Raw genomic sequence first — 25,572 nt, 5'->3', positions numbered from 1 at the left:
ATATATGACAGTCCCAGCTATAGTTATTAATGTTATCCATTGCTGTTTGAGTGCGCATGCTGAAGAGATGATCACCGGTAGGCCTACAATGAAGCGCTTTCCTGCCGCGTTCATTAACTCAACCAAATGCATCCTATATGAGTTTAATCAGATATATACACAAAATAAAAAAATTCAACTTATAATTCCACAAAAGGCTGCGAATGCACAAGCAAACTGACTGTGCTAGTCATAAAGGTGTAACTCCGCAGATGTGCTCTTCGTGTAACAACGCTCTGATTTCACAGATTTGTGATTCACCGTAACTGTATCTTCCTTCAAGCAGTTCAATACTATCATGGAGAACAACGCACATCATATAATCCATTATTTATCAGTGTTAAAATATCGGCCTAGTTCGGACTGAGAATGATAACATTAAAATGAGCATTTATCGGCCAGTAAGATATGGTGGCTGATATATCATGAATCCCTGATTGGTTATGGCAGTATATTTATAGAGTTTTAACTATATGCATGATTTTAATGTTAACTTGTCACTGTTTTAAATGTGTAGGTCACTACTATAACGCATTAGTTTGATCACTATTAAAACGGAGTGGTTTAAAATGTACCATCATACCTGAAGACATTTGTGTTGAGCATGTGAACACAATAGCCAATCGGATGCGTTTGTTAGTCTGAGTTTTTGCTTAGCGCGAGTGCTGCATGTTGAATCCTTTCATTATAACCAACAAAGTATTGACACAATGCCAATAAAAGATGCACAACGTAGACAGACACACACACACAACTTCATTTATTATAACGGACGTTTCTGCAGAAGTACAGCTTTGTGTTTCTCGTGTTGTAATCGATAGCTTCAGTGGCTAATATGGCAGCGATCTTTGATTTCTGTAGGCCTATATAACACATTTGTTTATGCTGCTAACTACACATTGCATAGTTTCTGGATTGACAAATGTATTTATATGTGCAATTAAATCCAATTGATGCTGATAACCATAGCAATGGGTGGAACAAAATAATCTTGATGCTGTGTGTCAAATGATCTTTTTATTAAGTATTGGAGTGTAAATGTAAAAAAATAATAGACCTCCCACTTTTGCAATGTAATGTATTATTTTGTTCATTTGTTCAAACTGGCCACTCAGTGACTTTTTACTTTTAAATGTACAGATATTTAAATATAAAATTGTTCTAAGCTCTTTCTTTTGTCATCTGTCCTGACAGAATTAATTATTTCATTTGTGAATGAATAGGATATGTTAAATTCCAAACTTTTTCTTCGCATTTATTGTGGAAAACCCTGTAATGTAAAATAGTTTTCATTGTATGTTTTCAGTTGACAGTGATCAGTCAGTGTTAATCAGTGTTAAGTTTCTGTACTGCTTCATTTGGATCATCTCTGAATCCTTTGTCTGTAGTAGAATGTTTATTTTTCTTTCTTTACCTTGCTTTCAGGTGAGCCCTGAGAAGGACCAGTTATCAATGGACAATCAAGATGGTGTTAGACGGAGAAGGTAATAAAAAGAGCATTGCATCCTTTTAGAAAATGGTAGTCTAGTGAGAACTTTTTCACATAATCTTTGGGCCTGTTAACACCTGGTCATTTTATGTGTTTTTTTACTGATTTGTTCAAACAATTTCATTTACGATTGGCCACATAAATGTGTCTGTACAGAATCAGGGGCCATATTCACAAAACATCTTACGGCTAAAAGTAGCTCCTGACATGCCGATTTATGAGAAACTCTATAATCGGCGTGTCAGTCCTAATTTTTGCTCTTAAGAGTATTTCACAAAACATTTTAGTGCTAAAACTAGCTCCCAAATCTGTAAAAGGTTAGGAGTAGTCAAGAGGACTCCTAAATCACTAAGACCAAATCACAAACAATCCTAATGGCCGTTGATGCCAATCCGCCCAAAGACACTGAACACTATTGAGACAATAGCGATAGAGCCTTGGGTGCTGAACCTTTTCTTCATACATGTAATAAATATTTGGATTTATAGATTTGAATTTATGAAAAAATGCCAAAAATCTATAATAAATAAATAAATAAATAAAGTCCAATTACCTGTAGCAGTTGTTTTCACAAATTCACACTTACAAATAATTGAATAGAGTAAAAAACCAAGTGTAATAAGTGTATTTGGCGTCCTGTTCAAGGCGGTCGAGGGATCAGAGTTTGAAAATTTAGCCCAAATCCATATTACTTCCTCATATCTCCACTGAGAGTAAGGAACGGGGTGGCGACGGGATGCAGAAAACGGTCGAGGAAACTATAGGTGAGATCGGCTCTAGTCAGTGTATATATACCTCCTCTCGAGCCAATTAGACTGCTTGAACACGCTCCTCCCAAATTTTGTTTATAAAACATCATTTGACGCTTGAATTCTGCAATCTCTCGAGACGCAGACATGTAAGAGGCTGACAATTAGCTGAACGTATACTAGTTTAATTGACCCTTCACCAGGAGTTTGATTGACAAACAATCTAACCAATTATAACGCTAAATCCACCATCCAACCAAAGCTGTCAGGAGTTTAAGATTAACCTCGGTGGACTTGGAAAAATGGTGTACTGATGTCTTTCTGTGTTTTAAACAACATTCCTTCTGATGTTCATTCATGTTTATTTGATGCTATAAATGAACTAGTAGGAAGAGATGATCGATTCACGAGCCGCTTGAGCGGAGGCGCTACAGCGATCTGTCTTCAATTCCCGCGCTATACGCAGATTTAACAGTATTCACATCATTAAAAGCTACCGCTATGAGCTCCATTTTATTGATCATGAGCAGCATCAGCACTGGTCAAATCATTTATTCTCACATTTTTTTAATGAAGATGATTGTGTGTTGAGCGTTTTCGACTTTTTAAGTTTCATTTGAGGTATTTTGCACGTCAGCTTACTGAAGAGATACTCATCTGTTCATCTGCGCCAACGCATGCTGCAGTAATGCTGTCATATCTTTCTATAACATGCCTATAACACATTCTCACATGTTTATTATTTAGTATTTTTGGGAGGAGTAAAATGTATTATTGTATAAATGTATATACAGCTATGGAAAAAATTAAGAGACCACTTAACATTGATTTCTGAACTTGGAGTGGTCTCTTAATTTTTTCCATAGCTGTATTGTTTTAGACAACGTCCAAAGTGATTTGAGCGATCGGATTTAAATCCGTCTCGAATGCGTTTTGGAGGGCATTTACACCTGGTCTTTCTATTATTGCATAGCAATCCATTCAGAGAAAATGCATGAAGTGAACAGGTGTAAACAGGTTTAAAAAAAACGTTTAAACCAAATGAGCTGAAAATATTTTTATATGCCTCATAATAGTGCTGGGCGGTATGACCAAAAATTTATATCACAGTATTTTTCAAAATTATATCGGTTTCACAGTATATGACGGTGTGTGTGTGTGTTTATATATATATATATATATATATATATATATATATATATATATATATATATATGACTGGGCGTTAACCACATTTTCTACTGATTGAGAGAGGAAATACTGCAGTAGATTGACTAGAATGCCCTGTTTTACTGTCATGATGAGTGAATATTGTAGAAAAATTCTACACTAGAGTTAATACAGGTTTACAAAACCCCACAAAATGATGCTGTGGGGAGACAACAACCAATAAAACTCAGACCTGCAACACATTCATTACAGACACATGAATATTAAAATATGACCATGGAGATAGGAAAAAAAGAAGAGTTGAGGGCACCTTAAGCATTTTAAAAATCTAACGCTATATAAAAACAAACTGCCAAAAATAGGGAGAAACGCGGAAGAACATTTAAACTAAGGATATTTTCAGTACATTTAAGAGCACTACAGTCTCTGAACAAATGACACACGTAAGTTTAACACAGAAAGCAGTTAAATAAAGCAGTTACATTTTTTACCATTCTTCTTTGAATTGTCAGTCTATTTCTGTGTTGCAGAATAACCCATCGTGTCATCGCGGTGGTGATCAGACGTACAGTTCAGTGTCCTTTGCATAACGTTACATTTCATTTGAAGAAGACGTGATGAAATATGTGCGAATACACGCTGCTGGCTCATGTTTAGAGCACTAGAGTATATGAAATAGGTCCATAAAAAACGTAAACAGGCTCGCTCCGGTCTATATAATATGATCCATGTGGAGAAAGTTGTTAATCTCATCACGGCGCTCCGCGCAGAAACCGCTCTATCTCGCGCGCTGGTTGAATTCTCAGCTGTAATCAAGGGCTGAATCCGAAATCGCCCCCTATAACCTCAAATAGGGCATTATTTGAGGCGACAGCCATTTGTAGTGGCGTCCGAAACCATAGTGGACGTTATTGAGTGCACTCGTTCAATCCCACAATGCACCACAATGAGTGTACAGCCGATGCACACACAACGGCTGTCCGAATTCACTCATTCGTTTTCATTCATTCTTTCAAGTGAAACGGGACGCTCTCAAACAGTGACGGGCTGCGCCGCGTTCTGAACGTTGGTTAAGCGACACATACCGGTATTGCGGTATCATCAAAATTCATATCATAACAAAAATAAATACCGGTATTCGGTATGAACCGGTATACCACCCAGCACTACCTCAAAATAAGATAAATTTTGGTCTTTGTGTTTTGTTTCATTGCTTTGGCAAAGCATTTCAAACAAACTAAAATCAACAGCACAATGTGGCTTTGTGCCCTTATCAAATTGCAAAAGCTGATGATTTATTAAGACTGTAGTCCGTTGCGCTCCCCGTTTCAAAGTGGAGATCACACTTTGTTCACTCGATCATCTTGTGATTCGGTGTTTTCCATGTCTCAGTTCACAGGGAATGAATGTAGTGAACTCTATCTCAGCAGTTTAACATGCATTTGGGAACGCAACGAGCACCAGTTACACATTTCACATTCGCATTATTTACAAAATTTGTGTGGCCAGTTGTTTCAAGTATTTCACCTGATTTGTAATAAGATGCATTTATAAACCTGTTTTCACTGAAACAGCTTAAGCGAAGAAATGAAGATAGAAGTATTGTAATGTCGTATTGTAAAATAGTTTTTCATTTACAGTAGTAGTATATTTCTGTCTTGGCAATAATTCTAATAATAGTCATCTAAAAGTATTAGTTATTATTTTTATTTTTATTTTTATTTATTATTAAACAGCATAAAGTTTCATAAATTACTTTTGAAAACAGGTTAAACTGAAGATGTTCTTGTGTTTTAAAATTCTGTTTTTCTTCAAGATGAGATCAGTATGATGGATCCTAATGCCAGTGATCCTGATGAAAGCGTTTCTCAGGATGTTGTTCCTGCTGGAGCTGCGCAGGCGTCTCCAGTAATGCTGGTATGTGTTAACTAACAGGTTTATGTTTATTATTATTTTAACCCATTATTATTTTAGATTATTGTCATAAATACAATGCATAGATACAATTATATATTTATAGTTCAACTTAACATTTGTATTTTCACAAAAGAAAAATGGTTTTAAGCCAGTTATTTTTATCTATTGCTGTAGTGTGTCAGTAGGAAATATCAGTTTATATTTCCAAACATTCCTTTTGCCATTAATTGTAATAATTAATGAGCAATAATCAGTTATTATATACAGAGATTTTTGCACTTATATAGTGCAACTTTTCTATAAGAATATTATTGGAATCAGGGTTGCACCAACATTGTAAATCTGGTTGATACAAATGAGTTTATCATTTTTGTGTTGGTAAAAGACTTGGAGATTTTTAAAGGGTAGTTCACCCAAAAATGAAAATTTGATGTTTATCTGCTTACCCCCAGCACATCCAAGATGTAGGTGACTTTGTTTCTTCAGTCGAACACAAATGATGATTTTTAACTCCAACCATTGCCATCTGACAGCTGTATAATTGGTGTCAATGGGAGCACAATTTATGAGTCAAAAAACATGCACAGACAAATCCATATTAAACCCTGCGGCTCGTGACGACACATTGATGTCCTAAGACACGAAACTATCGGTTTGTGTGAGAAACCAAACAGTATTTATATCATTTCTTACCTCTAATACACCATGTCCAACTGCGTTCAGCACTCGGTTAGTGAGGTCTGATCGCGCTCTGACAGCGGCAGTGATGTCTCGAGCATATACTTCAATGAGTGCTAGACATTACTTCCACTGTTAGACCGCAATCAGACATCACTGGTGTATTAGAGGTAAAAAATGATATAAATACTGTTTGGTTTCTCGCACAAACCGATCTTTTCGTGTCTTAGGACATAAATGTGCCGTCACAAGCCACAGGGTTTCATTTGAATTTGTCTATGTATATGTTTTGACTCTTATGAATTGTTTCCATTGACACCCATTATACAGCTGACAGACGGCAACGGTTGGAGTTAAAAATCATCATTTGTGTTCGACTGAAGAAACAAAGTCACCTACATCTTGGATGCGCTGGGGGTAAGCAGATAAACATCACATTTTCATTTTGGGGTGAATTATCCCTTTAACAGGCTAATAACATTTAATCTCCAGAATAATATTTTGTGTCACTTGAAATTTTATTTTTAGATATCAGGTGTATAACCAGTTTTAAGTTCTAGGTATTTGAGAGTTAAATCTTAGTTTCCTGATCAGTATGTAACTGATTTCTTGCAGATGTTCAGAAGATGCCCATTTGGAAAACTGCTGAGTTTGTCAAGGTACCTGAGGTTTAAATTAGAGTACGACCATCATTGTAAGTACATGAGCTTTGATAGAGTAGGAGCTTAATAAAGTATGTATCTGTACAGAGAATGAGAGTTCGGCAGAAATTAAAAAACGGAAAGGAAAAGGACAAGACGGAAAGGACAAAAGGTTTGCTGGTCAGATGCTGAAGTTACAGCTGTAATTGATCATTTTAAGGCACATATGACCAAAGGAAAATTGTGGACAAAACACAAGAGATTTTGTAAGAAATCAAGGAATTAGCTTGAAAAAAAAAGCACAAAATAAGTGATGTTGCATTGTGTCTCATTTGATGCTGTTGTATAAGGATTATTATTTTAGTTGTTGGTTATGTTAGTTTCATTCTAGAGCATGAATATACTAAGACTTCACTCTGTAAATCTCTAAAGTTTAACTGTTCTTTAAAGCAGTAGTTTGTCACAAAAACATGACAATTTAATATTCAACATTATTATTGATCTGACTGCATTGACACTATTGTATGAGAACTGAACTGAGCTGGACGATGACATGACTGTTGTCTCCAGAGCTGCTGCTGCTGCTGTATAGATGAAGTGAACTAAATTAATAACTGATGAGTTTTACAACGTAATTGAATCAACACTGAACTGACTCTGGCTGAACAATGACACAATACTCTTCTGCTGTACAGCCCAAACAATCTTTGTTGAACAATGTTCCTGTTATGAGGGCTGCTTTGAAACAATATGTAGTTTAAAAAGCGCTTTATAAATAAAGGTGACTTGACTTGACTCAACAATTCTGTTCACATTTTTTCAAAGTTTTGAATGGTTGCCATTTCAATATGTCAAAACATTAATATTGCTGTATGCTTTCTGATTACACAGATTACACAGTTGTCCATGTGTTATTGACCTAGTTTTTTAGTTGTGGATTTCATTTTCCCCTTAAAATGCCATTCCATGATGGTATTACATGGTTAAAACCGGAAAAACTCAATGTTTATGTTGTTATTTTAAGTCATAATTAAAGTACTTCTAATACACACTGGTCCCTGTAATGTTGGAGTGTGTCAGGTGTGTATTGTGTTTAAGATCAGGTACTCATTAATCACCTCAGTCTTGCTAATACACCATATCGTCAGGTTTGTGTGTTGTGTGTGGTCATGTACCATTAAACACACTGGTCCCTGTAATGTTGGAGTGTGTCAGGTGTGTATTGTATTGAGGAACCGGTACTCATTAATCACCTCAGTCTTGCTAATACACCATATCGTCAGGTTTGTGTGTTGTGTGTGGTCATGTACCATTAAACACACTGGTCCCTGTAATGTTGGAGTGTGTCAGGTGTGTATTGTATTGAGGAACCGGTACTCATTAATCACCTCAGTCTTGCTAATACACCTTATCGTCAGGTTTGTGTGTTGTGTGTGGTCATGTACCATTAAACACACTGGTCCCTGTAATGTTGGAGTGTGTCAGGTGTGTATTGTATTGAGGAACCGGTACTCATTAATCACCTCAGTCTTGCTAATACACCATATCGTCAGGTTTGTGTGTTGTGTGTGGTCATGTACCATTAAACACACTGGTCCCTGTAATGTTGGAGTGTGTCAGGTGTGTATTGTATTGAGGAACCGGTACTCATTAATCACCTCAGTCTTGCTAATACACCATATCGTCAGGTTTGTGTGTTGTGTGTGGTCATGTACCATTAAACACACTGGTCCCTGTAATGTTGGAGTGTGTCAGTTGTGTATTGTGTTTAAGATCAGGTACTCATTAATCACCTCAGTCTTGCTAATACACCATATCGTCAGGTTTGTGTGTGTGTGTGGTCATGTACCTGTAAAACACACTAGTCCTTGTAATCCAGAGAAATGACATGTTTTGTGTATTGTACAATAGGTGTCCTCATAAATCAGGTTGTACCCAAAAATCACAATTATGTCATAGGCGGGAACATTTTTGGATGGGCGGGAATGTCCTTGTATACCACTGATATGTCATGTTGTCATATTTTCCGTTCTGTTGTGTGTAAAGAAACTTTAAAGCCAGATGTGTGATCTGCAGATCAAAACAAAATTTTTGATAGTTTTATCATCACTGTAGGGCATCGGGAAAGGTGTGTCCCCCTAAACCACAATCCTACTGGTTTGAGCATCAAAGTCCTCGTAAACCACAAAAACCAGTATGTGTGTGTGTGTGTGTGTGTGTGTGTGTGTGTGTTACAGTTGTTAGTAGAGGAGAGAGCACAGACACGGACTTCAATGTAGAATGGGTTTAATCACCAAAAACAGAGCTACTACACAACACTAAGCAAACAACAGAACAGACAGGGAGTGCAAGGAGTGAGTCCAACTTAAAGGGAATGCTAATGACAATACACAGGTGCAGGGAATCCAGGGATGGCGGGAAAGCTAACGAGGGAAGTGAGTTCAGGTGAGGAACAGGGAGGATTCTGGGAAACGGAATCTGGGTCAGGTGTGACTGTAACATGACAATATCAACATGTTCTCCAACCAATACAACCATATAGGTCGTTTGTCACTTTCCTGAAATACGACCCATAGGAGCGTTTACTAAAGTGGCGCCCCTATCGACAACAGGACTCTTTCATTTTAATTCATGAAATATGACTCATAGGAGCGTTTGCTAAAATTGTGCCCCTTTCGACAACAGGACACTTTCATTTTAATGCATTGTTCCCTTTTATCTGCATCATGTTTCACGTTTCGCGTAACTCAATAACAATATGCAATCATGTGATCATGCGATCGTGGGTTCGATCCCAGGGAACACATGTGCTCATAAAATGTGTATGCACTATAAGTCACTAAGGTTAGGTTTAGGGATGGGGGTGGGTGTAGTCGTTAATAAAAAGGACAGTCTCGACAATATGGTTGACTTTTGACTTTAGGACATTTGCAGTTCATTTAAAACTTTATATCAGATATACGGCTCAACAAGTCTCTACCTCACTTGCACTCAAAAATGATTTTTATGATTAAAGGCCTTTGCACACTGAGTCCGAAATTTTCGCATGCGTTTTATTGTATTCGCAATCCTGAAAATTCGTCACGCACAGACCTGGCACACTGAGTCCGATGCGTATTAATGAATGCGCTGCGAAAAAAAATGCAAAACAATACAAAATGAAGTCTTCAAGCAGCAGTGAGCACGATTAGTTGTCACCTCTCTTCTTAAAAAGAAATAGGAAATAATGGGTCCATTCAATCCTGAGATTGCATAGAGAGAAAGGAGAATTCACCTCATCAAGGAGCTGCGTGATAATCCAAGCGTTTCAAAGATTACTTCAGGTTGTCAGTGGCTCTGTTTAATGCTTTAGTACTGGCACAATATGTCTTTATATTCGTTCTCTTTGTATTCCTCACGTTATTTGTCATTCAATGCTGCTGTTTTGTGCTGTAGAAGACGTAGATCAACTTGTCAGATGGCATTCTGGATTTTTGCGTTTGCGTACGGTGGCTCTGAATTGTCGAAACGTCTCTCAAAATGCGTGCCACGGATGCGAAAAATGCAGAAAATCGAGCCTGATCCAAATATTTTTTTGACAGACGAAAGTTTCGGAGGCAGTGTGCAAACGCGATTGACATAACGTAAGGTCGAATTTATTTTTTAACGTGCGAAGGTTTCGCATGCGAATTTCGGACTCAGTGTGCAATGACCTTAAGATGTATAAACCCCCATTTTGCATACAATATCTGGAAAGACAGGAAAAAGACATTCAAATGTACTGAGAGATGCCCAATGTCCACTACAGATGCTCCTCTATTCCACAAGCAGGAGGAAGAAACACTAGAGAAATGAGCTTTAGTCCATCAAGTCAGCTCTTAAAGAAAATGGTGTCATTGTCCAGCTTAAGTAAATTCAGTATTTATTCATTCCGTTGTAAAAATCAATAGTTATTAATGTAAGTTTGCATACAATGGTGTCAATGCAGGCAAATAAAAAACATTGTTTAATATCAAGTGTCCCCAACTAAACAAGCCAAAGGCAACAGCAGCAAACTCCATCAGGTGGCAAACAGGTGATAAAATGGAGAAAAAAAACCTTGGGAGAAACCAGGCTCAGTCAGGAGGCCAGTTCTCCTCTGGCCAACAGCAAACAATGCATGATTATAATTCAGGCAGCATTACAGATCATAAGTCCAATTGGGATTGCAACAGTCAAAATATTGAATCCAGTTCCATGTAGTTGAAGATTGTTTGTTGGTTTGTTGGGAATCTGTGCCACTGGCTGTCGTGTCGGTGAGGCCTTCACTGCTTTAAAGGTAATGCAACCAAACATGGTCAGTTGTTACGGTGTATGATGCTGTAGAGACGAGGCAAACACTGACTTCCACAATAAAGGGTATTTTACTAAACGAAGGAGCAGACATACAACCATTAAACATTAACTAACAATAGATCAGACAAGGGGTGCAGAGAGTGAGTCCATTATAAAGGGTGTGCAGGTGATGAGTGATGATGGGGAGATGACGAGGAAGTGAGTGCAGGTGTGGAAACACAAAGGATTATGGATAATGGAGTCCGGGAACAGAGGGAACTGTGACATCAATACATGACATCAGGTAACAAAGAGTGTGGATCAGACAACTAATCAAAACTTCATCAAACAACCAATCAAAATGGGGCATGCGGCGCTGGTCCTTATTTAACCAAATTGTCTGTAATTCTGTGTGTAAGTCTAGACAATAGACTGGGAGAGATATCGTCCACTGACAGGTGAAGTGAATATCACTGATCATCACTTCATAACGGCACCTGTTAGTGGGTGGGATATCTTAGGCAGCAAGTGAACATTTTGTCCTCTAAGTTGATGTTACAAGCAGTTCTTGTGGGGTGTTCCCAGTCTGCAGTGGTCAGTCTCTATCAAAAGTGCTCCAAGGAAGGAACAGTGGTAAACCGGAAACAGGGTCATGGGCAGCCGAGGCCCATTGAAGGCTGGCCCGTGTGGTCCGATCCAACAGACGAGCTACTATAGCTCAAATTGCTCCAGAAGTTAATGCTGGTTCTGATAGAAAGGTGTCAGAATAAACAGTACATCACAGTTTGTTGCGTATGGAGCTGCATAGCTGCAGATCAGTCAGGGTGACCATGCTGACCCCTGTCCACCACCGAAAGAGCCAACAGTGGACACGTGAGCATCAGAACTGGACCACGGAGCAATGGAAGAAGGTGGCCTGGTTTGATGAATCAGGTTTTCTTTTACATCACGTGGATGGCTGGGTGCGTGTGCATCGCTTACTTGGGGAACACATGGCACCAGGATGCACTATGGGAAGAAGGCAAGCCGGCGGAGGCAGTGTGATGCTTTGTTCAGTGTTCTGCTGGGAAACCTTGGGTCCTGCCATCCATGTGGATGTTACTTTGACACGTACCACCTACCTACATGCTGTCAGACATGGCTTTCTGAGCGCACGCTTCGGATATGGGCGCACACAAAACTTATCACACAGCACACGTGAATTGTCTTTTGCATCCTCCTGTACTTTAATATTTAAATTGGCAAGGCTTAAAAACACATGCAAATGATAAACTTTCACGACGATGCAGCACTGGTCCAGACAGTGACAGTTCTGTCCATGAGCCCTGCATGCGCTCTCTCTTTCTCTCATGGTGAGTGTCCATGTGTGAGAGAAAGAGACAGAGGGCATTCTTAGCCAAGTGACTGTGTGTAAAGCTCAGTAGGCAATGAAATTGTATCTGCAAACTACTTTATCTCGTATTTTATTTGCGATTTCTTGTATTGTTATTTTAGTGCAACTGGCTTAGGAAAGTAGCACACTTTTCATCCATTGCGGCAGTAATGTGTCAGAGCATCAACTTTAACGTCTTTTTTCATTGTTTTGCCAGACTTTTCCATACTTTGAAGTGTGTTGAATCTGCTAGAAGACATTGCACATACATTTATATATTAAAATGCAATACAATATATTTTTACTGCACTTTAAATAAGCATGTTGAAAATACAAAATGTACTATAAACATACTACTTGAATTTAAAGTTTATTTTTAATACATTTAATAGCACATCTTTTTACCTGGGTAGGGCCTCCAAATGTCAAGAGCCAGCCTTGGCACAGTCTCAATTGCATGACTCTCATGCAAAATGTGTGAGATTTGGCAGCCTTGTATCTGTGCTCTTGCCTGACAGGGTTTACTTTCCCCTCACGGTCAAACCACTTTATTGTTTCACGTGTCAACTGAGCTCTGAAACATGTTCTGCAGGTGGAGCAGGTGGAGCAGGTATTGCGTCTGTCTCCTTCAGGAAACACTGCTGATCCAGAACAACAGTTAAAACTTCATTGATGAGAAGACACTATATCGGAGACACAGAAAATGTCATAAATCTCACACTTCACGGTCAGTTCTCTTATTTACTTCTGATATCATGTCATTATCATTAGTTATTATCATTCTCATTATTATTAGTTCATGTCTTGATTAGTGAAGTCATGAACTAATTATGAACCAATGAAGAGAGATCCTGAACTACAACTGGAGTCATATGGATTCATGCATGAATAACGGCAGCTTTAACTACATGTTAGTACATGTTTGATAGGTTAAATTAAACTAATCAGGCTCCATAAGAATAAATAAGAAGTACTCTGACTTTGAATCAAACATGTGATTTATTACTGTCATAATTTAAACATGATAATTTAGCCTGTAACACATGATAATTTATGATAACACATGATAATTTAGCCTTTAATTACACAGATCCATCTAATCAAACATGTAAAATAGAATAATAACTACCACTAATATATTTTATTTGATCTAAACCATTTTCTGATTTTTATTGTTCATTTATACTTAGCCATAGCTACTTTTCTTCTTTGGACAACACTATGATTCGATTTGATCGATTAGCAGGGCTTTCACTGTGAGGTTGTTTACCACCCGATATACATAAATCCTCCTCTTCTTGTGTGTGTGATATGTTTCAGTCGAGTCAATTTTTATATAGTCTACTTTTACATTTTTGCTGCTGTTCTAAAAATAGTTTTCACCATTACCACAAACAAGCTCTGTCGCTGCTTGAATCTGAGTGCAAGAGTTCTAGGATTGCTGTCATGACAGTCTTGAACAGCTCTGAAAACGTACTTTGTCAAGTACAACTTGAAATTATTCTAAACTTTTCTTTTCATTAACTTCGATAGGTACAACAAAGGAATTGCAATTGGCTGCTTTTGCTGCAGAAGGCTGATTTCTATTGATTTGCCTAATTTTTATAGATAATTTATTGGTAAAGGGTGTGAGACTTGGCCACATGATTTTTGTCAAAGAGCAAGGTGTGGCTTGCAAGTCATTGGTTCCCGACTGCTGCTTTAGATTTTACTCATTCAATCAGATTCCAATGTTTCTTTGAGTCTCATTTAAATAGTAGTTCTGTTTAATCCCCTACAGTTATCAGTTATCTATATAACAACTTAGTTAAAGCCCAAACAATAATCAGAGGTTATGGCTAGAACTATATAATATGCCACAACATTCTTGCTAATATCTCAAATATCATTTTGGTCTAGCCCCCTATATTTAACATGACTATATAACAACTAAACTAAAGTTAAACAATAATCAGTAATCAATAATCAATAACTTATGCTTGCTAATATTTTATTAGTATATTTGGTCTATCTGCCTATGATTAACCTAACTATAACTTAACTAAAGTTAAACAATAATTAGAGGTTAAAGCTAGTGCTAAGAAATATGCCGCCCCATACTTGCTAATATTAGTATTTTTGTCTAGCCCCCTATAGGTTTGCAACTGCATAACAATAACAAAATGATTGTACGAAAGGCATTACAGGCTAATCTGGCTGCAGAATCACATGGAGAATTTCGCAGTCTTTCCTACTCAGGCCAAGATAAACATTATTCAAATGGAGGCATGAAATAACAATTGGAATTTGCATTGACTAGGATCATAGGCCTGGGGAGTTCGTACTGTCTGTGCAGTAGAAAGGTGAAATTATTATTTTTTTAAGAAATCGGTGCTACCCAAGTAGAGAAAAGTGTTCAGTTTTCCCAAACAGGTAAGAAAACTTCAGTATCCATAATGCACTTGGCCTGTAGCTGTCTGAGGCCCCTCTGTTGATCTGAGGATACAAAAATGCAGAAGTATGATCTTATAGTGTTAACAACTTTTGAGTTTTGAAATGTTCATCTCTTTTTCCTCAAAGGAACAGCCACCACATTTTCATGACACATCACACACATTGTTTGCCTAAAACATTTAGACTGTGGTTGAAGTATAGAGATGATTATTTATTATCATCTTACTCATTTCACTTCTCTGAATTCTCAATTCTCGTTTTTTAAAAGTATAATGGATCTATTAATAAATAATATATAATTTAAGAAATAATGAAAATCTCATATAATTTGTGTTTTTTTTTCCATACATCTGTCTCTTATTAGTCTCTCATTATGGATAACCAAGGAAGCACAAAGAGAGCTTCATCTCCAGAGCCCAGCTGTGTGTCTCTGAAGAGTAACAGCTCCATTTCTCATCCTCCTAATTTCAGTGATGGACCAGTGACCTCTGACCCAGTGTGAGTGTAAACATGTAGTCAGTTAAAAGTTTAACTGACTGAGATAGTTCACCAAAAAATGAAAATTCAGTCATTTAAATTTACTCAACCTGCTGTTGTTCTATTGTCATATGACCATCTTTCTTTTTCAGACCACAAATATGTGCATTTAAAAAAAAAAAAAAAAAGTCCTGATTGCATTCAACCACATAATGGCAGTGAATAGTGACCATCAAGCTTTTTCAAAAATGATGCAAAAGTGTCCCAGAATGATCTGAGGAGTATATCTCTGTTGTGTTTCAGTTGTCATAATTACAAAGCAAGTTCTCGTGTTTACATCTATTGACTATTGTCTTCTGACAGCCATTCTGGAGATTTTAACCTCAGAGAAGAAAATACTTGTACACTTTTGGGGTTTGCTTACTAGGTTTGGTGGTTTGTGTTTTGAATAAGGCTGTCAATTTAACATTTTAATAAGATTAATTATGGGGAAAAAATAATGTGTTCAAATTTAAGCAATTAATGCACTTTTCACGCCCCCACACCTACGTAGGTCATTTCATACAGTTGATGATAAAGGTTGTTAAATAATTGCCTTATATAGTATTTAGTCTAGTGCTGCAAGGATATTTCACAGCATAAAGACAATCGATCTTCTCAACTTAGATGTCAGTGGTCTGTCACTGGTCATCATTGTTAAGGCAGGAACACACTAAGCCAACGGTCACCCATCGGGCAGTTTTCTCTGTGTGTTCCACACTGTCGTCTGAAGTTGGTCCTCGTCTGCTTTTTTCGGCCGATTCGACATGTTGAATCGCCGTCTGAGCTCGTTGGTTCGTCGGGCCATCTGATCATTCTGATTGGCTGTTCAGCTACTAACACCTGCTTGTACAGAAAGGCATTTCATCTTATGCATGCACAAAATGGACGTGCTACTTGACCGTTGGCTGTCGAGCATTGGTTTGGTATGTCAAGGCACAACTTTAGACACAGGCGCTGCCGACGTGAGCCAACCCCGTAGTCTGCTTTTGTCGCCACTAGTTCATCGGCATTGGCTTGGTGTGTTCCTGCCTTTACAATATTTGGGATGAAATGAAACCAGTGAAATCAAACTAGGTGGGCACTTATGTTCTCGGAAGCTGCTGAGCACGAATTCCAGGTGACGCTTCACTTTAGTGGTCATAAAGTGTGAGATAAGATGTAAGTAGCTAAACTCCCCATTCTCTTGATAACCATTGTATACTTGAAAAGTTTAACGACCAACAATTCAGGAAAAATAATCAGGGATGCAAACTAAACTTCAGTCTAGTAAACTTCAGTCTGATTTCACTGTTTTAAATAGTAGTTATAATTTAGTAATTCATGTAATAATGTGAGGGGTCAGGAAACAATAACGAAGCCATTTTCATCATGTAACGAACCAGGACATGACGTGGGATCCATGTGCAGGCTTTATTAAGCAAAGTTCGTGGTCAAACAGGCAAGGGTCAAACAGTGGCAAACAGGAACAGCAGGGACAAGGCAGAATCGTGGTCATGGAAGGAACAGGCAGTAGATCAAGACAGGCAGATATCACAAGTCCAAGACGGAGCAAATAATCCAAAGGGCAGGCAGCAGAGAATCGTACACAGGAAACAGACAGGATCAGTAACAGGCAGACAAACACAATGACAAATGCTCAGAAATGCAAACCGGAGTATTACAAAACCTCGCAATGAGTGTGAGGATTTGAGGGGGTTTAAATAGTCCAGGTAATGAGCTGCAGCTGGGTGTGGGTGATTGCTGATTGGTGGCGTGAGTGCAGGTTATTGGCAGGGAGAATTATGGGAAATGGAGTCCGGGAATAACTGGAACTGTGACAGAATGTCCCCCTCCCGGGTGGTGGGTGCCCTGAAGACCTACTGGCAGGTGAGGGTGGATGTACAGACAGGTAAGGAGGTCTCCAGGGCAGGTCCATGGGCTCTAGGCACCATGGCGGATCGGGAACCTCGGGCAGCCACGGCGGGTCAGGTGCCTCGGAGAGCCACAGCGGGACAAGTGCCTCGGGCAGCCATGGCAGTTCGAGAGCCTTGGGACACCAAGGCGGGTCAGGAGCTTCAGGCAGCCATGGCAGTTCGAGAGCCCCACCCACAGGTATATCTGGGGCTGGCTGGAACAAAGTCTGGAGCTGACTCGGACTCTGGTGCAGAGTCTGGAACTGTCTCGGGCTCTGGTGCGGAGTCTGGAGATGACTCTAGCACTGGAGCTACCATCTTGTCCGCAGACACTGGCGAAGCGGCCATCTTGTCCGTAGACACTGGCGGACTTGAGTGCGTGGCAACCGGCGGACTTGAGTGCATGGCAACCGGCGGACTTGAGTTCGTGGCAGCCGGCGGGCTTGAGTGCGAAACAGCCGGCGGAGGCTTCAGAATGCCGGCAGCTCATGCTGAAGTCAGCGGTAGATTGCCCACACTGGACAACATTTCTCTCCGCTCTCGGATGGGTCCAGAGACGTGACGTGACTCTGGAAGATCAGCTGAGACGTGGCAATTATCTGGGAGGTCTGCTGAGACGTGGTGAGGCTCTGGGAGGTCTGCTGAGACATAGCGAGGCTCTGGGAGATCAGATGACACTTGACTTGGATTACAAAGATCAACTGTGACTTGACTTGGCTCACGAAGATCAACTGTGACATGACTTGGCTCAGGGAGATCAGCGGTGACTTGACTTGGTGTTGTTGTTGTAACCGCCATTTTATGAGTCTCTTCTAGTGCGGCAGCCATTACATGAGTAGACGAGGTGTCACATTCCTCCACGACATCCACAGTAAATAGAGAGCCAACAGTCAATAATGCAAATTCCAAAAAGCAACTAAATGATGAGCGTGGACCCTCTCGTCTAAGTTTGATCTGAAGAGTTTGGTTAACGGCATCACAAAAAAAGTCTATCAGCACACAGTCCAGCAGATCTGAACAATACGCAGTATCTAGATATTCGTTAATATAAACCTCCAATGGTCGTGTGCCCTGCTTGAGCCCTAATAACAGTTGTGCAATGTTCATACCGGGCCAGTGTTCTCCAGAAAAGCTGCTGGATCCTTGTCTTGGCGAGGTCTTCTGTAATGAACCGGGACACTATGTGGGATCAATGTGCAGGTTTATTAAGCAAAGTTTGTGGTCAAACAGGCAAGGGTCTGTAGTGATTTTTACTTTGTCCATCCAAGGACGCGAAGTAAAATAGGGATTGGTCACCGCAGACTTTGTGATTTTGGATCACACGTCTCTTAAGGTGTGGTTATGAGTACATCAGATAACCACTTCCCTCCCTTTCCCTAGTTCAGGGCACCAGTCAGGGTCTTTTACTCCCAACAGGGGCTTTCATCAAGTGGTCAGCTGATTTATCTGAAAGATTGGTGAAATTGCTAACTTGTAGAGCCTTTTCTGTATTATCAGCACAAGGAAGACACAAGTGTAATAAAATAAATTTTATTAACAGAAGATAAACAAGAATAAATAACACGACTACTAAATGAATACCATGAATGATAAAGGAATAAAGTGCATAAGATACATAGAATACAAGTGATTAAGTTGGGTGTGGCTATGGAAGAGTTACGTTATCTTATGGAAAGATAAACTGTTTCTCTGAAAATAATAAGGTGGAGAACCTTATTATGCAACAAACAAATAAACGAGAGATTATTTGTTATTGACTAACATCAGCTATATTGAATCTAATAGGAATTAGGAAACTATATACTGATAATATACAACAATGCCAAGGTCTCTGGAAAGAGGTTTGGTTAAGTGATATTTACGTTCCACTTGGTTGAGTCCGATGACATCTTCCACTCATTGTGCTGGGTGACAATGCAGTGGGGAGAGGAGCCAGAATCGCCAGAGTCCTAAAATCTGGAACACGCAGATGAGGCCCTGGTGTAGGTGCAGAAGGTCCTTAACAATCTGGAACACGCAGACAAAGGTACCTTGGAGAGAAGGTTTGCTCTCCTAAGCTTAACCTTGTTGCAGATGTCGTCACTGTCTCACTGGACAGAAACTCTGAACATAGTCTTTGTTGATGTCTCTTTCCTCACAAGCTGGAGGCTTAGAACGTAGTCGTCTCTGTTGCTGCCTCACAAGCTGTAGACTCAGATCATGGGATCTGTTGTTGTCTCTCGGGATGGACCAGAGGCTCAGTGTTGTATCTGTTAATGTCTCACTCCTTACAGAGTTGAGACCCAGAACCATGTATCTGTTGTGTCTCACCCGATGGGAGACTCAGAACAAGGAGTGTCTGTTGAAAGGGTACCTTTATCCCTTTCCGATGAGGAGGAGATTGCAATTTGGCGCTTCTCCATTCGAGTGCTGTGATTGGCTGCTGACATCAGAGGGGACACACATTGTGTGGCCCACCCTTCTCTCCCCTGTGGAACTCATTTGCATAAAAAAAAAAAAAAGTTGGAAGTCTTTACAGTGTTTTTAAAGTTTACCAACGCATTTCTCACTTTCCAAACCACCACCAGAATACCTTTGGCAATATTCTAAACAAATAGAGACTAAACATGATGGAAAAAGATTGAACTGTCATTCAATTGTACATTAACAGCTGAATTTGTGTCAGAGGTTGCACTACAAATAGCTGTCACTGAGAATACTTATTTCTGTGAATAAGTATGAAATGGATGTGTAGTTTGCATCAGTTCTAAGGTTTTCAAACATAGTTTTGAATGGATTTGGATGGATCTTTGTGATCTCTCTTTGTTTCACCCATTTCTGCTAAGGTCCTGAGGAATTTTTATGGCAGTCTCTGGCCAACCTTAGGAAGTAGTGTTTAGATGGGTGAAGGGCAGTAACTGCCTGTGGACCAATGAGAAGCCTTGTCCTTCCCAGGCTTGGTACAAGAGGTCTTCTTCTTACCCTCTAAGAGAGGTCTGGATGTTGTCCTTCCATCTTTATCTGATGGCGTAGGACAGTTTGTTTGTGTTAGTCCACCGAGATCCAATCAAAATGTAGCAAACCTTTGTCCACTGTTACGGACAGAGAGGGGCCCGGCCATAAACTGGGCCCTAGAATGTGCTGTTCACTACAGGTCAAACAGTGGAAAACAGGTACAGCAGGGACAAGGCAGAATCGTGGTCGTGGAACAGGCAGTAGATCAGGGCAGGCAGATATCAATCACAGGAAGCAGAGAATCGTACATGGGAAACAGACAAGATCAGTAACAGGCAGACAAACACAATGACAAAGGCTCAGAAACGCAAACCGTAGTAATATAAGACCTCGCAATGAGTGTGAGAATGAGAGTGGCTTAAATAGTCCAAGTAATGTGCTGCAGCTGGGTGTAGGTGATTGCTGATTGGTGGAGTGAGTGCAGGTGATTGGCAGGGAGGATTATGGGAAATGGAGTCCGGGAATGACTGGAACTGTGACACATCACAAATTAGGCATATGATTGATAATAAATGCACACATTATGAATTAATTTAATAAACCTAGCTTTCCTGGTAGCCTTCAATAAATTATTCATAAATCATAAATATCAATTGAGTGTCTACATTGACACAGATGAAAATGAAAAGACCATCGGTCAAAGCTTAGCTTTAGGAGGGGAAAAGACAAAAATATTCAAAGTGATGATGGAAATGACCAGGAGGGATTTAAAAGATATTATTGTCCAATTGTTTGGCCTTCAAACATCTTAAAATGCACATGTAGATCAGACAAATCTAAATTAAAAAGTTAATATTGTGTTCTTGAAGACTACTTCACTCCTGAATGAATCAGCTGTTTGAACAAATGGAATTAGTTAGACATTTACCACCACCTTCTGGCAGTTTTAGTTTCTTATTTAGAGTATAATTTCAGTTTTTTTTTCTATATTAATAATAAAACTTAAAGATATAGTTCACCCAAAAATGAAAATTTAGTCATCATTTACTCAACCTCAAAAGGTTGTGTAATAAATTATATGTTGAATCAAATCAAATATTTGTTTCGGAATCTACTTTTTGTAATGTTTATATGATGCTTTACACAATAATGACTTCAAATAATCTTTTGGCTGTAATTTTTCAGCCAAATTTGATGTGCAAATAATTTGTGATTAATTCAATTAATTAATCGCCACATCATGTAATTAATTAGAATAAAAATGTAATCACTTGACAGTTTTAAGTAATCTTAATTTCTCAAAATGCTGTGCTAGTGTGCTTTTCCTGTATCTCAAAATGCTCAGAGTGAACACCAAACCCATGGCCAAGGTCATGATTTTCGATAAACAATAATTAAAATGGTAATCAATATGCCATCAGAACACTTAGAATATACAGCATGAGTCTGATTGGATCATTCTGTGATTCTTTTGCATTTCTTAAGATTGAAGCTGGTCAGTATTTACTGCATCATACGGCTGAAATTAGCAGGATTTTTTTTTTCTAAATTTCTGCTTTTGTGCTCAGAAAAAGAAAGAAGCTCAAACAGCATTAGAACAACATCAGAGCAAATAAATAATGACTGAATGGTCATTTCTGAGTGAATTTAACAACTCATTTTATCCTTTGGTCTAGTGAAACTTTGAGATGACATTACTATGAGAGTCAAAAACATATTGAATACACACAGAGACATGAGTTAGCTTTTATTTGATTTCACCTCAAATCTGTGGACAAAAGTTCAGTGATGGAAAATGAACTTTGATCCCAATGTTCAGATATAAGAAACTTATTGACTAACAGAATCTCTGTTGTCATGATGAGGTTTTGTTTTCTTCCTCATTTCTTAAAAATCTAAGTGAGTTTGTTCCTGGTCTCTCTCCACTTTAACTGTTACCTGGAGAATTGAAACACTGTTTTTCTTTCCTTTGTATTTTTCTACTGTTCTGTTTTCTGTGAAGCTGCTTTGGAACAATGTGCATTGCAAAAAGACATTAATTACACAGAAAATATAAGACTGACATCTTTATATATTTAGATTTTAATTTGTACATTAAATCCTTTATTTTTCATTTCATTATTTCAGCACAGTAGTTCTAGACCGAAACATCTTTCGAGGGCCTAGCTCAGTCTTCAGTCTGAACAATACTTTCACAACTATACACAACAATACTTTTACAGCATCCCTGAATAGACTAGATCAACCAATAAATGATGAACTTCAGAGAGTCAAAAACCGACACAAAACCAGCATGAAGTACAACTATGAGATATTATTTGAGGGAATTAAACTCCAAGAGAATGAAACCCTCCTGAACAGGATCTACACACAGCTCTACATCATAGAGGGAGAGAGAGAAGGAGTGAATGAAGAACATGAGGTTTTACAGATGGAGAAAACAGCCAGAACACAACACTCACAAGACACTCCAATTGACTGCAATGACATCTTTAAAGCCTCACCTGAACCAGGATGTGAGGAGAAAGACCAAATCAAGACTGTTCTTACTAAAGGCATTGCTGGAATCGGTAAAACCGTCTCTGTGCAGAAGTTCATTCTGGACTGGGCCGAGGGAAAAGCCAATCAGGATGTAGATTTCATGTTTGTGCTTCCATTTCGAGAGCTGAACTTGATCCGAGATCATCAGTACAGTCTTTACAGACTTCTGCTGGACTTTTATCCTGAACTTCAAGATCTGGACCCAAAGATTTATGAGGAGTGTAAAGTTGTGTTCATCTTTGATGGTCTGGATGAAAGCAGAATCACACTGATTTTTTCAGATGCACAGAAAGTTTCTGATGTGACTTTGACTTCATCAGTGGGTGTGTTGATGTCAAAGCTCATGACAGGAGAGCTACTTCCCTCTGCTCTCATCTGGATCACCTCCAGACCAGCAGCAGCCAATCAGATCCCCTCCAAATACATCAACCGTCTGACAGAGATTCAGGGATTCAATGAGCCTCAGAAGGAGGAATATTTCAGGAAGAGAATCAGTGATGAGCATCAAGCCAGCAGAATCATCTCACACATCAGAAGAGCAAGAAGCCTCCACATCATGTGCCACATACCCGTCTTCTGCTGGATCTCATCCACTGTGCTTCAAAAGCTTCTGAAAGAAGATCTGAGTGCAGAAATCCCTCAAACTCTGACTGAAATGTACATCCACTTCCTTCTAATTCAGATCAAAATGAAGAATCAGAAGTATGAAGAGAGAGATCCAGAGAAACTGCTGCAGTCCAACAGAGAAGTGATTGTGAAACTTGCTGAAGTGGCTTTCAATCAGCTGATGAAGGGCAATGTGATGTTCTATGAGGAGGACCTGAGAGAAAGCAGCATAGACGTCACTGACGCCTCAGTGTATTCTGGGATTTGCACTGAGATCTTTAAGGAGGAATTGGTGATTCATCAGAGGAAAGTCTACAGTTTCAGTCATCTGAGTGTCCAAGAGTTTCTCGCTGCTTTCTATGTGCTTTACTGCCATTTAACAAAGAACAAGGAACCACTGCAGTTTTGGAATAAACATTTTAATCAGTGCAGCTCTAGTAAAGACATTCTGTATGATCTACTAACATCAGCAGTAGAGAAAGCTATTGAGAGTGAGAATGGACAGCTGGATCTGTTCCTGCGGTTCCTGCTGGGCATCTCACTGGAGTCCAATCAGAGACTCTTACAGGATCTACTGACACACACAGAGAACAGCTCAGAGAGCATCAGAGAAACCACACAGTACATTAAAGAGAAGATCAATGATCCATATGATATTTATGATCTCTCAGCTGACCAGTCCATCAATCTGTTCCTCTGTCTTCTGGAAGTGAAAGATCAGACTCTGCCCAGAGAGATTCAGGAGTTTGTGAAATCAGACAAACACTCAGAGAAGAAACTCTCTCCTGCTCATTGCTCAACAATTAGCTACATGCTTCAGATATCAGAGGAGATGCTGGATGAGCTTAACCCCATGAAATACAACACATCAGATGAGGGCAGAAGAAGACTGATACCAGCTGTGATCAACTGCAGAAAAGCTCTGTGAGTGTTTAATCATATTAAAGAAGACTGATGTTCACAAAAAGTAAACTTGAAACTTTAAAGGTGCAAAGTCAGTAGGGGTGTAATGATATATTGTTATATCTCAAAATAAAAATGTGACGACATGTGCATGTGATATGAACAATAAATTACAATATAAAGAATAACACACAGTGAAAAATTACTGATGAAAAGGTGTGGTCATTTTTGTGACTGACCATATTGTATAAGCATTTGTAGGTGTTAACCCGTCATATTGCTAAATTTATAGGAGATTTTTTAAATAAACCATGCAACACGATTTGCTAAGGTTTATGCTAGTCAAATTACTGGTATTTGCACCATTATTTACCACCCTAAAAAAACATGTCTTAATCCATAAAGCACTTGCAATAGTTGCTGTAGGAGTTGGAACCTCAGAGAACAGACAGCGTGTCATAGAAGGGAGAAAATTTTCTCCATTCCAAATTGTCTCCATATCATTTTCCAAGCCATGTTATATGTTGCTTAAATGTTCTTTGTAAAGTAAACTGTCAGTAGACTGTTGCACTGTCAGTAGATAAGCCGCAGAGCTTGCAACACTCCTCAGTGCTTTTATAGGACTGTGACCTCATGCTAATTTGCCCTGTTTGGTAAATATGGCCCTTAGAGTCTTAAATGGGTCATGACAAGCCTTTTCTTTATTTAAATGCATTATTTGAGGCTTATTTATAATGTTAGTAAAGTTTTGTAAACAAAACAGTCATATATTTGCAAAATATGATTATTTTCCAGTCACAATGCCTGCTGTTGTGATTGTCTAACATCATTGCATCTCTCCTCGTCATCTCACTACTCACCACTGCTGAATGCTTATGAAACTGATCAGGTAAAGTAGGTGTTGATGTGCTGTTGTGGAGGTGGTCAGATGAAAATATCTACTACAGTGTAATCAAGTGGAGGAAGTGGAAAATTGATTTAAACAATATTAATTTAAGGCAGAAACAATGAGCTCATTGAAGTAATGAATACATGTTAAAGCTGCAGTACGCAACTTTTTTTGGTTAACCCTCTACCGCACGCATTATGATAAATCTATAAAAAAAAATATTTGACTCTTTTTCTTTTCTTAGAATGGCTTAACTTAAAGTGCTGTAAAAAAAAATTGGGGAAAAAAATATTATTTTAAGGTACTTTATGATATGTTGCCATATGGCAACAACGTACAATAGTGGAAAAACTTAAAATAAGTGTAAGTGTATATAGTTCATATTTTTCCTCAGAAATGTTGTTTGTATTGAATCAATTAGTGCTATTATAAGTTTTAGCAGTAATTATAAACAATACCTTATACTTATTTTCCAACATCTTGTGTTTTTCCATTCTCTTTTGCTGA

General features: G+C 38.8%; 3 protein-coding genes across 3 annotated transcripts in view; 2 read left to right on the top strand and 1 right to left on the bottom strand.

The window, feature by feature from the left end:
• LOC137005681 (uncharacterized) overlaps window positions 1-25,572 on the bottom strand; it is a 1,355,627-nt gene that overhangs the window by 647,673 nt on the left and 682,382 nt on the right. The gene's annotated exons all lie outside the window — the stretch shown is intronic.
• Window positions 1-25,572, top strand: part of LOC137005873 (zinc finger protein 721-like) — a 400,429-nt gene that overhangs the window by 211,467 nt on the left and 163,390 nt on the right. The window lies entirely within an intron of this gene.
• Window positions 22,405-24,201, top strand: LOC137006823 (NLR family CARD domain-containing protein 3-like). Its single transcript, XM_067367914.1, has one exon. The coding sequence runs from the start codon at window positions 22,420-22,422 to the stop codon at window positions 24,199-24,201; it is 1,782 nt and encodes a 593-aa protein (XP_067224015.1). The 5' UTR covers window positions 22,405-22,419.

This window comes from Chanodichthys erythropterus, chromosome 3 (genome assembly GCF_024489055.1).
Source record: "Chanodichthys erythropterus isolate Z2021 chromosome 3, ASM2448905v1, whole genome shotgun sequence".
Classification (NCBI taxonomy): Eukaryota; Metazoa; Chordata; class Actinopteri; order Cypriniformes; family Xenocyprididae; genus Chanodichthys; species Chanodichthys erythropterus.
Note: the sequence above shows the minus strand (reverse complement) of the source record. Positions and strands in the feature narration are given on the sequence as shown.

Excerpts from the sequence above, each read along its gene's own strand:
- LOC137006823 (XM_067367914.1), top strand. The coding sequence starts at position 22,420 with ATGAAGTACAACTATGAGATATTATTTGAGGGAATTAAACTCCAAGAG.